General features: G+C 42.5%; 1 protein-coding gene across 3 annotated transcripts in view; it reads right to left on the bottom strand.

Moving 5' to 3' along the window:
* Positions 1 to 1278: 1278 nt before the first annotated feature.
* LOC112163393 (low-density lipoprotein receptor-related protein 2) overlaps positions 1279 to 13436 on the bottom strand; it is a 28160-nt gene continuing 16002 nt past the window's right edge. Inside the window, exons 22-45 of one of the 3 annotated variants that reach the window (XM_024299760.2) lie at positions 12557 to 12805; positions 12256 to 12486; positions 11717 to 11965; positions 11450 to 11614; positions 11104 to 11370; positions 10767 to 10982; positions 10262 to 10438; positions 9978 to 10100; positions 9515 to 9682; positions 8683 to 8898; positions 8374 to 8603; positions 8177 to 8303; positions 7875 to 8068; positions 7300 to 7483; positions 6749 to 6958; positions 6476 to 6659; positions 6202 to 6403; positions 5917 to 6081; positions 5246 to 5476; positions 4917 to 5141; positions 2760 to 2894; positions 2464 to 2665; positions 2264 to 2389; positions 1279 to 1896 (exon numbers count right to left, since the gene is read on the bottom strand). In XM_024299760.2, the coding sequence (XP_024155528.2) occupies positions 1712 to 1896; positions 2264 to 2389; positions 2464 to 2665; positions 2760 to 2894; positions 4917 to 5141; positions 5246 to 5476; positions 5917 to 6081; positions 6202 to 6403; positions 6476 to 6659; positions 6749 to 6958; positions 7300 to 7483; positions 7875 to 8068; positions 8177 to 8303; positions 8374 to 8603; positions 8683 to 8898; positions 9515 to 9682; positions 9978 to 10100; positions 10262 to 10438; positions 10767 to 10982; positions 11104 to 11370; positions 11450 to 11614; positions 11717 to 11965; positions 12256 to 12486; positions 12557 to 12805 (4661 nt within the window). In that variant the 3' untranslated portion in view covers positions 1279 to 1711. The remainder of the gene's footprint in view (positions 1897 to 2263; positions 2390 to 2463; positions 2666 to 2759; positions 2895 to 4916; positions 5142 to 5245; positions 5477 to 5916; positions 6082 to 6201; positions 6404 to 6475; positions 6660 to 6748; positions 6959 to 7299; positions 7484 to 7874; positions 8069 to 8176; positions 8304 to 8373; positions 8604 to 8682; positions 8899 to 9514; positions 9683 to 9977; positions 10101 to 10261; positions 10439 to 10766; positions 10983 to 11103; positions 11371 to 11449; positions 11615 to 11716; positions 11966 to 12255; positions 12487 to 12556; positions 12806 to 13436) is intronic. The other 2 variants (XM_036214386.1, XM_036214387.1) reach the window with 2 other exon arrangements.

Genomic DNA, 13436 nt, shown 5'->3' with positions numbered 1-13436 from the left:
ACATTTTATATTCTAGCGCATCAGTAAAAGATTGAAATGGACTAAAGGTTAAAGACCCACTCCTATCATCTTTGGGTCTATTATAAAAGCATTTCCAGTGAACTTTTAATTATGATTATGCCAAAGACCCGTGTTTTTTTAGAGTGGCTGCAGGTTATCAGGAATTTACCTCCAAGTTGTGGGACGAGACCGTTTTTGGAACAGAGTAACCCAAACCCCCCTTGCCCTCCCAGTTGCCAAGAGCTCTTCGTTTACATGCTCTCCAGTTAGCTTACAGGCCCTCACACCCCAACCTAACATATCGGAGCAATCTGATCGCTCAGTTTTGAGCCAGATGCCAACTTGATGAGGAAACGTGGATGCATCAGAATGGGGCAGAGGAGGGAGCTTGTGGCCCCTGTGGGTATTTTTTTAATTATTTTTTTTCCAAACAGCATTTCATCTGCTGCATTACATTTATTAAAGAAAAATAAACCTCAAATGCAGTTTTTAACTTAAATTAAAAAAGAAAAACATGATCTTGAGAAAACATTTTCATAAAAAACATGATTTTCATTGGAACTAAACTTTATACTGAAGTTATGAACATCATACAGAGAGGCGTCAGTGGCCCCTACTTTAAAAAAAATGAGCCTGCTGAAAACAAGACTGGGGGGGCCCGACCTCCAACCAGGGGGCAGAGACCTACAACCTCACATGAGGCGAAAGTGCCAGGTCAGCGTTGGTGTTTGAGCTCCATTCATTCGTCGCTGCCTGTTCCCACTGCAGACCGGGACTTTTCACATCTTGCCAAGCCGGTGCAGGTATCACATCACAGCCATTTATCCAGCTCTGAGTGAAGCTTTTATATGCAGCCGCAGAGAACAATGACTCAGTTCAGCTGCTCCCAGCCAGACGAAAGAAGCCATGTGAAAATATCAGCGAGCAGGTTGTGTAAAAGTTTTGACTCGAGACAGGTTTGTCAAGCTTTTACTCAAATAGTTCTCAGAGTTTGAACCAGTTTGAGAGGGATTGAGTCATGACTCGGCATTATGAGTAGGAATTAAGGTGACAAGGCTAATTCCTAAATGGACATAAAAAGATTCAAGATTAGCACTGCAGATCAACTGCTAGCAGGTTTTTCTGTCATGTGCCAATTGTATTTGCTATTTTTACATTAGTTTTACTATCAACTATCAGGATATGGTTTCCCTTAGTTTGTGATAGGACCAAGTATTGATCATTTCCAGAATTGATTCGATTCACCAGAGCCTGGACCGATTCGATGCAGATTTTTTATTTTATTTTTTCTATTCTCTTGATCCACTCAGTTCAATTTTGAGTTTAAACATTTAGACAAATTTGTACAATTACAAACTTTAGAATGTATTGATGAAATAATGATTGTTAATAGCATACAGTATTGCATAGTTTCTAAATGGAGAAGCTCTAACAAAAGTGTTCAGATCATTAACATGGTAAACATTGTTCTGTCTGGGCATTTTTTAGTTATTGGCATAATTCTTGACAAAGATTAAGACATCAGTACAAGCTTCTTTTAATGTTAGAAACATCACCTGCTCTTAAAAAAGCCATTTTAATACTAATAACACTGATATTTGTAATTGTTATCTTTTTATTTGTAATGGCCACAGACAGCTATTCTCATTTGCCCCCCTTCCAAAGTTTTCTGCCCTGCCCTCCTCTCCTGCCCCCTTCCATATAAAGTGTACTAGCTCCGTCCCTGGGTGCATATATATTTGATACATCTCGTCTTCCTTCTTCCAGAAACAATGTCTTTGAAATCCTTACCCGACTGGCTCTCGTTGTAGGCTCTGACTTCCAGCACTGTGGTCTTTGTCTCGAACCACAGTTGTTTGGGCTGCAGGCCATCACTGAACCACAGTTTGGTCACATCTACAGTTTGAAGGGGAAAAGGTGAGACAAAAAGCGACAAGTCTGAGAAATTTATGGTGGAAAGAAAGTCCGTTCATGAAGGGTCAAGTTGAAAATTAAAAACTTCATTGCACTTTTTTAAACATGTGATGCCACCTGCTGTCTAAAATCCATAAGTGGAGCAAAGGCTATTTCAAAATTAATTTAACAATTAAATTTAACATTAACTGATTTTTTTCAGTCAATTTCAGTGCAGTTACTTCCAGGATTAATTTCTCAAAAGTTTACAGCATGTCTGATTCATACAGATGAAAATCTGAGAATCACTCGTTAAAAAGCTGAATTCCTCAGAAGCAAAGCATCATAAATGCCCATGCTACCTCTTTACCTTTGTCTCGGGCAGCCCAAATAAAGATGTTCTCAATGCGTGTGAATGAGACCAGCAGATTGGACCCCGTTTTGTACTCCTGATACCCCAAACCATCCACACCAATAGAGCCAATTACGCCTTCACCTGGAACATGAAATTGATTCATTGCAGACATACCCAAAACAAAAATAAAACCTTCAAATTACTAAAGTCCTCACCAGAGTCAGCCCAGTAAATGACTGTTCCTTCAATGGAAAAGACCAGGGAAATGGGGACACTGGACTTTTTCCACAGCACTGCTTTGTTATGCCCATCCATCCACGCACAGTCCACCTCCGTCTGACCTTTCCGCTCCTTCATTACTGTTGCAATGTAGCACAACCTACCCGAGAGAGGATGAAGAGCGATGGAAAAGATGCCCTGAAGAGTAAAAAAACAAAACCACAGAAGCAGAATTAATTTATGTTTCAAGAAAAAACAGAAAAATAGTTTAAAGTGAGCAGGGCTCCTTCACCATCAGAGATCTTTGAAGCAGTGAGGTTGTGAGGCCTTCACGCGTCGTGACGTGAATGTCAGGCCTCTCGCTGCTGCTCCAGAACAGATTGGACGTCACCCAGTCGACTGCTAGTGCTGTGACCGACTCATTCAGCTGGGATGGAGAAGAGATTTGGATTTAAAAAAATAAAAAACCTGAAAAATACTAAGCCCCTCAAGGGACAGAAGAAAAAAAAAAAAAAGTATGCAAGCATTTTCAAAAGAATCATCTGCATCAGTTAACACAGATGGATCCCCTGTGCCGAAAAACAAATACTTTAGAAGTGGTTTTTGGTAGCATTCAGAGATAACAAAACCTATGCTAGACAATCAAAGCTGCGCGGTAAACTCAATAAGCTCACGTCCTTGTGACTGTATTTTTATTGAATGAATTCTGGGCTCCTTGAACTCCTCATGGATGGAACTGCAGATCAGGCAACATGTGAGCAACTGGTATCGATCCGCTTTTATAAGAGACCAGGACGAGAGAAGAGGACAGAATGGGAGTCCCCCCCTCACCTTCCCGGGAGTGGGATGTGTGCAGTCTCCCCCAAGAGAGGATGAAGAAGGGAGTGACCCGTTCTCAGGAGAGAATGCAATGAAGCTGTTGGTGGTGGAGCTGTTGACCTAGAACGAGCCTTATTGCGGGACACCAATGGAGATGGCGGGGCACGCCACCGGGACGCAGCACAAAGATCAGCAGAAGGATGTGGATTGATGAACCACCTCTGGACATTTTAAATTGACACTGGAGTGCTCGTGCTCAGTAGATCCTCTGACCAAACTCAGGATGAACTTAAAGGGTGACCAAACCCTAAATCAACTTTTTTTTGGCTGTTGACCTCTATAAATGGAGCTTTAAAAGTGCTGTCTGTTGGTCATTGCCAAATTTTTGACATTAAAATAAACTTAATTCTTGAAAATGGTCAAAAACAGTGTGTGCTGCTCCCTACAGGATAAATTGAGGAATTACATTAGAATTTTGTGATTGGTCAAACAATTTTTGAAGTCCCATATCATGATCTGCAGCTCCAGTAATGATAACACTCCTGTTCCCAAGCCCCATTCCTCTCACTGGATGGAGTCATCCTCCAGCTTCCCCGTTTGGTTACACCTAAAAGACTTTAACCAAATGAAAGAAAATGTTCTACCTCTTTCAAGCCTGGTCAATATTTCTGTTCTGCTCCCAGCTGATCAGAACCACAATAGTGGGTGGAAGAGGTTATATGGCCACCTTCTCATATAATGTCATTTTCAGATACAAGTGTTCCTTCGTTTGTGACGGGGGCACAGTTTTACGATAGGTGAAATTCTAGACTGCAAGACTGGGAAAGGTGCAAGAGAGGAACCTTGTAACAGACTCTGAAAAGGTTTCCTGTGTGCAAATGATCACTTTGTTTTCAGGTGCGTACCAGTTTGTTTTTCCTGCACAGAAATGTTTTTTTTTCGTTGCTTCGATGCATCTTTAGAGCAGGGGTGTGCAACATTTAAGGCTAAAAGAGCCATATGATTAAGTTTCTTATGAACTAAAATCAAAAGACATCCGAAAAAGGTTAGAAAAATATTATGTTCTGTGGCCATTAAGCCATTCATCTATAAAATATCGCTTTAAATAATCTCTACAATTAAGTTTCTTTATTAAATTCGTTTTTTTATTTTTTAAAGCATCTCATACAAGCTCCTTTCAAAATAAAATGCATATTGTTTGACAAGATATTCCAGCTGCATCAGATTTACTTGAATTAAAATGCAAAAATGTCTTTTCTGTCATTGTGACTTTGGTGTTCCTTTATCTTTCTTCTCCTTTTGCTATTGAATAAAAAAACTCTGTAGATTTTTTTTTTATAAATGCAATAAGATGTCATTCTGATAGAAATCCACTCTAAAAGCAATTAAACCTTTTACCATCATTTTTGCTCAGTTTTGTTAAAAATCTAAGCATAAAAATGTAATTAATTTAAGTAAATGAACCAACACTACAAAACTATTCAAATTGGCTTTTTAGAAAAATTTAAACAAAGAGCCACAATGGAGGGGGAAAAGAGCCACGTGTGGCTCCAGAGGTTCTTTTAAAAAAATAAAAATATGTTCTTTACAGTCCTAAATGAGGGCGTTAGCTTTAAAATGTCATCCATACCATGAGTGTCAGGATTTGTCCGGCCGGTGAGAGTCCTGCTTTGGAATCGGAGCTGCTTAGTTTCAACACATTGACAGATTCTTTGGCATAAGCCACAAACAGAGAGAGCTGAGGAATGGAGAGGTCCAGCCCCAGCGGCTCTTTCTCTCCAGATAGGGGGAAATCTCGACCGTTGGGCATTTTTTTCAGAGCGATTCCCTCATGACGCATGGAGCGCAAATATATCTGAGTGATGAAAGCAGAGCAGACACGATACATTATTTAACAAGATTCAATTAGATTTCAACAAGAGCAGACATGAAAGACAACGGAGCTCAAGGAAAAATCACCTGATAGACTGTGTGATGAGACAAGAGCAGGATGAAAGAGGACTCCTGAGGCAGAGAGCAGGTCCTCTTATCCTGGGAGAGCAGCAGGCCCTTTGGACATCGACAGACTGCTGCAGGGGATTCCGCTGCCCCAGATTTGCTTTGAGCTGCAGGAGCCAGGAGACACAGGTGGGAGCAGTGGAGGTACACACAGGGGTTGGGCAGAGCTGGCTGGGAAAGGGCATGCATCACCTGAGGAAGGAGGGAACACCGAAGTCCAAGTTATTCAAGGAGATTCTTCAGTTAAAGGAACATCATCAAATCTTCACCGCTGACAGTGTTGCCGCTCTGCAGAAACTGTCCTAGAAAACGACAAGTTTCTGGCTTTTGTCTTAAAACAAGAATTTTTAATTAAAAGACCACGTGGAATGCTTTTAGAATTAGATCAAAAGATGATCGGATTGGGACCATCATCCCTCCGCAACCAGAGTAACACTTAAAAATTCATCTTTTGGAAGGGAAAAAAATGGTTCAAGATTAAAAAAAAGAACAGTTGATTACACATGGATTTGTCAAACCCATGTGTAATCCATGTGGATTTGTCAAACTGCATGTATCATTAAAAAAGGTCATTCTTAACAACTAAAGTCAGTTTGCCTAAAAATCAAAAACAATCAGAAGCAAAGTCTCACCCTCAGTCCAAAAGGCTGTCCAGGCCTCTTCAGGAGAACTTTCTGATCTTTCCCAGTCTTCTTGTCAGCTGAGCGGATGGCTCTTCTCTTGGTGTCAGACCAGAAAATACGATCACTGAAAACCGCCAATGAGAATGGACTTGGAGTTTCAGCCAACTGAAGGATCTAATGAGTAAAAAATTCACAACATTTTTTTAAAAACAATCAAATCTGACTTCTAAAAGGCTCAACAATGTTTTGGTGAAAATAACTCAGCGGTGGTTCAGTCCTCGTGTTTTTGTTCACCTTTATGTTTTCTCCATCCAGAGTGGATGAGCCAATGCAGTGCAGCTTCTCATCAGCCCAGTACACCCGGTCGTCAAGGAAATCATAGGCCAGACTCACTGGCCAACTCAAATCGTGGCTCACCAACACCTTTCTCTTTGACCCGTCCATTCCAGCCCGCTTGATCTGTGGGGAGCTGCCGATCTCAGACCACAGCATGAACCTGAGGATGGACAGGACTCTAACATCTGCATTTCTTACTGGTTTTTGTTCAGAGACAGCCGGAGAATCTCACCCTTTGTGTGGAAGCAGCACCAGAGAGCTCGGCTGCTCCAGGTCTTCACCCAGAACCACAGCGTGGTCCTGAGATCGGACTATGGAAGTCCCCAGCTTCACCGCCAAAATCTGGCCAACCAGTCCTTCCACCCAGTACAGATTCTTACCAACCCAGTCAACCGCGATGGCATCTGACTTCACACCTGAATATTTCAAAATACAGAGTACAATTGTTGTCACATTGCCACTCAAACTGAAACAGGACTAAGAAAATGAAGCTTCAAAAGAGAACCTTTTATCAGAGTTCCTTTGTTGGAGTTTTTCATGTCCGCCCAGCGGATGCTCTGGAATGTCGGGCTCAGCCAGTAAACTCTCCTTTGAGTCCAGTCAAAGTCCACAGAGAAGACGGGCCGATTAGCAGTAGAGAGAAGCTTCAAGGTGCCGCTGTGAACGCCGAGAAGCAACAGCTCTGACTGCACCGAGGCCAGGAGCAAAGGCTCGTCTGGAAATGGAACAAAAAGAGCAGTTTTCAGACTGTATCCAGTTAAAAATAAAAGAAAAAAAACTTTGAAAATAAAAACGTGGTCTTTTATCAGTATCTTACTTTAAAATATACTTAGTTCTAACAGGAAAGAGTGGATTAAAACCAAACAAAAAATAATTATTTGCTCAATGAAAAAAAAAAAAGGCAATTTTACTTCATAGCAATTGTGTTCCTCTTGAACTTTAAAATAAAACTTGAGACTCCATCAGAGGGGACATGCAGTAACTCAAGGCACTTAGTAACATCAACTTAGTTTTAATTAAAAAAAAAATATAAAACAAAAAGTTCTCCAAAAGTACCTCTCGTCTTGCAGCTTTTGTTGTCCGGCTCCAGGTAGAAGCCCGGGTGGCAGTGACAGGTGTAAGACCCTCTGGTGTTCACACAGCTGTGCTTACATGGAGAGACAGCTGAACTGCACTCATCAGTATCCACACAGAACACTGTGCCAGACTGTAGTTTGAACCCTGAAGCACAGTAACACTTCTGGGAAAAGAAAAAAAAAAAGATTAAACATTTCAAATAAAGTTCTCTTGTTTATCTTGACCTGCAATAGGGAAAATCCTTGAAGTGGGATTTCTTTTCTCAAACAGAAACATTTTCACACTCTTCACTTGTTTAAACCCTCAAAGTCCAAGCCTTCATAGTAAGCCCAGCATTATAGAATGAAAAGGATCCAATTGTGATTTGAGATTTAGATAAATGTCGCAAACTGAGTGCATTCAGGAGACAGCAGAGATTGATTGACCAGATCAACAGCCAATCAGGTCATAGAACACAGTACATCATTTACAGATCTGCAAAAAGGTGAATCACAAAATAGTGAGGGACACTGTACAGCTAATTTTTCCTTTGTGTCAGATGGTGTTTGACTGACCGGTCCTCTGGGAGTGCTCATGCATTGCTGGTCACACAGAGGAGCTGATGGACTGGAGCAGTTGTGGTGAGAACATTCCACACCTTCATCTGAACGGTCAGCACAGTTTGTGAGGCCGTTACACACCAAGCTAGGGTCCAGGCACTCGCCGCTGCCGCACTGGTAAAGATGAGGGGGGCATTTTCTCTGCAGACCTGTGGTGGTAGGAACAAGGATTGATTACTAGCCATCTGTGGCCGTGAGTCATGTGACACTTCATGTTTTACCACCAACATCCTCTTCAGAAACTTCTCAAAACTCACATTTTTCCTCATCTGTGCCATCATGACAATCCTCCTTCCCGTCACATCTCCAGAACAGAGGAATGCATCTGCCGTCTCTGCACGGCCACTGGTGGTCTCTGCACTTTGCTGGAGGAGCGTTGCAGTTCTGCAAACAGATTTTAGCAGTGATCAGTTTTTTTTTTTGTTTTGTTTATTTAAAACTCTGCTGTCCTCACCTTTTCATCAGATCCATCTTTGCAGTCTTCCTCCCCATCGCAGAGCCACTCTTCCTGCAGGCACTCGTGGCTATGCGGGCACCGCAGCTGTGCCGGGCAGCGCGGTTGTTTGGCGCAGCCCGCCTCGTCGGAGCGGTCTCTGCAGTCAGGATAGCCGTCACACCGCAGAGCTTCGGACACACACTGACCGCTGGTACAGCGGAACTGGTAAAGCGAACAGGGAACCAAACCTGGGAGAAAGAAGGGGGCTCATCTTATTTTTCGTCAGGTTTAAAAACAAAAGCTCAATAAAGTAGAAAAGTCACCCACCGCATTTCTCCTCATCCGAACCATCGGCACAGTCTCGCTCGCCGTCGCACAGGAAGGTCTGCGGTACGCAGCGAGTTTTGTTGTCACAGCGGTGATTGCAGCCCTCAGTCAGACTTGAGCAGTTTATTTCATCAGAGCCGTCCTGACAGTCCCTCTGTCCGTCGCACACCCCTTTCTGTGGGATGCATCTGTTGCCATGGGCACACTGGAACTCACCTGGGGGACAGATTCAGATATTTTACATGTCGGTAATCAGATACAGTCAAGATCACTAGCGACTAATGAAAATTGCATTTTTACCATAACCTTGTGGCATTTTGCTGATGGAGGACATGTACTAAGAAAATTAGAGTCAAAATTGCTTTCATTATACTTATGTAAAAACTACAGTCAGCAGATCAAAGTCTCCCTGCTCCACTCCATTCCGATGCATCCACTGCAGATAAATAGATCAATTAATCCTTCAGTTTTCCTCGTCTAAGCTGCCGTCGGGCTCCAAACTGCACGGCTGGATAGCTCTAATATCTTTTGACATTTTTATGTAGCAGCGGTGAAGATTTACAGTAGCAAGACATGGAGCTATGAGATTGGTGTGGGGGGATCATGGGTGGTGCTTGGGGCATGATGGGAAAAGAATACCGCCCCCAACTCAGAGGTGATTTTTTTAAATGAACTGCCACTTTCCAGAAATTAATACCTAGAAGATTAAAGACTTTTGTTTTTTTTAATAAAAACAACAATCATAATTTAAAAAAAGCACTAGGAACACTTCAACAATAGATCAAAAGGTGATTGGAGTAAGCAAATTTTGAAGTTTGCCGACAAAACCGACCTGTTTTGCACCGAGTCTCACATCCCTCTTCGTCTGAGCCGTCCTTACAGTCCTGCTCTCCGTCGCACACGTGGCTGTACATCACGCACTCCAAACCGTCTTTGCACGCTTTGAAACCTTTCCGGCATTTCACAGGCTCCGTTCGGACGCGGGGAACATTTGGAGAGGCTTTGAAGAAAAAAGATAAACTTAAACACGACTGAGAGTTCACTATTGTGATAAAAAACGTTTGAGACTTTAGAATTGAAGCTCAATTGAAGTACTTTTGTTGCACCGCTAATGTTAGGTTGGGGTTGTAAGTTAGAGCAGTTGGAAGGGGACTATACGAATAAAGTCTGATTTGAAGAGACAAGCTTAAAACTGTTGAAAGCAAATATGGAAATGCAGAATGGATAAAAGTTGGTGTTCTGGCAGATGAAACCAAAGACATGAATCCTTGGTTCTGTATTCAGTCCCAGCTTACAGGTCGGGCTGAGGTCCGCTGTCTGACACTGCCTCTCATCAGATCCATCAGGGCAGTGAGAACGTCCGTCACACACGTGGATCTTGGAGACGCATTTTCTGTGATCGCTGCATAAGAAGTCCTCTGAAAGAACAATCAAGTCACATTTGGAAGGGAAAATAAAAATGAATCATAAATTACAATTAGATCCTCAAAAGGCAGCTCACAAAAACATAAGCTGATATTACTCAAAGATTGCAGCAGACAGAGCCATCAGAGGGCTTCATGCCGATTCCTGAACTTGCCTGCATTTTGGCATTTAAACACACAGCTCTCCTCATCAGATCCATCCGGACAGTCTCTTCGCCCGTCACACAGCTGCTGTTGAGAGACGCAGACAGGAGATCCCGGGCAGAGAACTGAAGGAGCGGCACAAACTGAGGTGGGAACCGTAGATCCTGTTGGGGCAAGAGGACTGGAGTCTGGGGAAGAAGAGACAAAATGTAGATGACACACCTAAAGTCATCTGAGGCAGGAAAAAGCTTCGACCACCCTTTAAAATTTGAGTCATTATTAGCATCTTTACTGACAGATTAATAAATCATCTATAAAAGCTTCTTTATGTATTGCAAAAACAATTGTAACATTTTGAATCAAAATTTGAGAATTTCTTTAAGTTTATTTTTTCTTTACATTTGTAGTAGCACTGCTCTTTAAAAAAAAACAAATAAATAAATACTTTTCTAAATCGTTTTCTTTAAAAAAACGGTCAGAAAACAAAATTTAGCAGGATGCGCCTTAAAAACGTACCGCATTCCACCTCATCCGAGCCATCCAGGCAGTCCATCTCTCCATCGCAGAGGAATTTCTGTGGGATGCAGCGTTTGCCATCAGCACAGCGGAACTCGCAGCTCTTCGTTTTCTCCCAGCAGTCCAGCTCGTCAGACCGATCCTGACACTGCGGCCGTCCGTCACACACCTCCGACTCAGGGATGCACATCTTCCCATGAGCACACTGAAACTCTCCTGTGGAGGAGCAGCCGGATACGACATTTTAACACCTAGCCATGTTTCTTTTGTTGTCAGAATCAGTGCTTTTCAGACATAAGTGCATAAAGTTTAAATATTTTTTTTTTAAGTAGGAAACCTTGTTTGCAGGTTTCCTGGCATTCCTTTTCATCCGATCCATCCAGACAGTCTTCCTCCCCGTCACAGACATGACTGTACAGGACGCACTCTTTGCCATCATCGCATGGCCTTGAGCCCATGCGGCACTGCAGCACAGCAGACTTGGATTCAGGGGCCGCCACGCTCTGACAGTTGGCCTCGTCTGAGCCATCATAGCAGTGAGAGCGCCCGTCGCAAAGCAGAGACTTTGAGACGCAGCTGCGGCGGTCTTTGCAGAGGAAGTCACCTGCAGAGAAGAGAAACATCCCAATCCTATGACATCCCAAACAATTTGAAAATATATATATTTTTTTCAAAGTTCTCACTCTCATCTGCGCAGTTTTTCACGCAGTTCTCATCAGATCCATCGGGACAGTCTCTTATTCCATCACACAACTGTGCCGGGTTTATGCAAATGGTCGAATCCGGACACTGAACGGAAGGAAAGCTGCAGGACGGCTTTGGAGTCTCTGCAGCCTTCTCCACTTCATCTAACAAGAGTCGAAACAAGGACAGAAAAATATAAACAGTTATTTGTTCCCTGCAGAAGTTCTGAACAGGCATTTCTATCAAAGTCTTCCCAGAAGACTCACCGCAGTCTTCCTGATCGGATCCATCCCGACAGTCTGGCTCGCCGTCACAGACGTGACTAAACAGAACGCATTCCGTGCCGTCCCGACAGAGTCTGGAGCCCACGCGGCATTTCAGATCCGCTTTCTGAGGAGCAGCTGCAGCCTCGCCAGCACAGTTCAGCTCATCTGAGCCGTCGTTGCAGTGAGCTCGCCCGTCGCATACTTGACTCCTGGAGACACAGCTTCTACGGTCTTTGCAGCGAAAATCAGCTGTACCGGGGGCAGAGAAAAAAACAAAACATTTAAGTCATAAATGACATTTAATAACTGATAATTTGTTGTTGATCATCCTAAAAAGTAGTCAAGATGCAGGTAAAATTCTTTGGACTCAAACTAGACAGAATTTTGCTACATAAGAATCCTAAGTTTAAGGACATTTATCCAATACAATAAAAAAGTTAAATTAACTCAAAACACAATTTGTCCGAAAAAAATAAAAAAACAAAACAAGATTTAATATTAAAATGGAAGAACATAGAAGCATAAAATAACCCACTTACAGGCAGAAGGACATCTTTTGACACATTTCTCATCAGATCCATCGGGACAGTCTCTCCTTCCGTCACACATCTGTGTGGGTTTGATGCATAAAGAAGAACCTGGACACAGAACTGAAGGGCTGCTGCATGCTGGCTTTTTGGGAGCCTCAGTGACTGACGGGATCAGTGCAGGAGACAAACTCATGACATCATTCTTCACAGATGTGGAAGGTGATTTCTCTGCAGCAGCATCTAGCAAAGAAGCAGAACAATGATCAGTGTTTAAAGTCCAACAGTCATCCAAGCTAATAAAACTACTCACCACATGCATCTTCATCTGATCCATCTTCACAGTCCGTCTCTCCATCACAGATGTGACTCAGGAGGACACACTCTGTTCCATCTCGACACAGGGTTGATCCAAAACGGCATTTCAGCGCGTTTGAAGATTTGGGAAGAGGAGCTGTGCTCGGACAGTTCAGCTCATCTGAAGCGTCCAAGCAGTGAGAGCGACCGTCACACACCTGACTCTGGAGGACGCAGCTCTGACGGTCTTTGCAGAGAAACTCGGCTATAGAGGAAAACATGGATTTAGATGTCAAACATGTTTGTATCATTTACCTCACATGTGTCAAAGTCAAGGCCTGGGGGCCAGATCCGGCCCTCCAGATCATTTTATCATCATTAATGGCCTCATGTTATCTTGTGTTCGTTTAAATTTTAATAAAATATGTTTTTATGCAGAGTAACATACTGAAAATTATTCAAGGCTTAAGTCAATTTATTCTGGAATAATATTTCTGCCCGTTTGTATTTATAGTGGTGTTGAAAAGTTCAGCTTTTAAAGTTTTAAAAGAGTGTTCAGTAAATGTTCATCCTATTTGGCCCATGACCAACTATGCGCTTTAGATTTTGGCCCCCTGTGCGATCGCGTCTGACACCCCTGATTTACTTGGCATACATCAAGCATTGGTCCCTCGCTAAAATTCAATTCACTTTGTGGATTTGCAGTTTCACTTTTTGTCACAGTGAATGTTTCATTCCTCCTACGTGCAGTGTCTCCTACATTAAAGGAAGTCACTTCACCAGATTTAACATTTCTTTTTACTTTGTTTTCAAGAGTTCCTCCCAGCAAAATGTTCTGCACTTAATTCAATTTCTCAAACCAATTTTTGGGCATAAATTTTTTTTTTTTTTTTTTT

The sequence above is a fragment of the Oryzias melastigma genome, linkage group LG12 (assembly GCF_002922805.2).
Source record: "Oryzias melastigma strain HK-1 linkage group LG12, ASM292280v2, whole genome shotgun sequence".
Classification (NCBI taxonomy): domain Eukaryota; kingdom Metazoa; phylum Chordata; class Actinopteri; order Beloniformes; family Adrianichthyidae; genus Oryzias; species Oryzias melastigma.
This window is presented reverse-complemented; position numbering and strand designations above follow the sequence as displayed.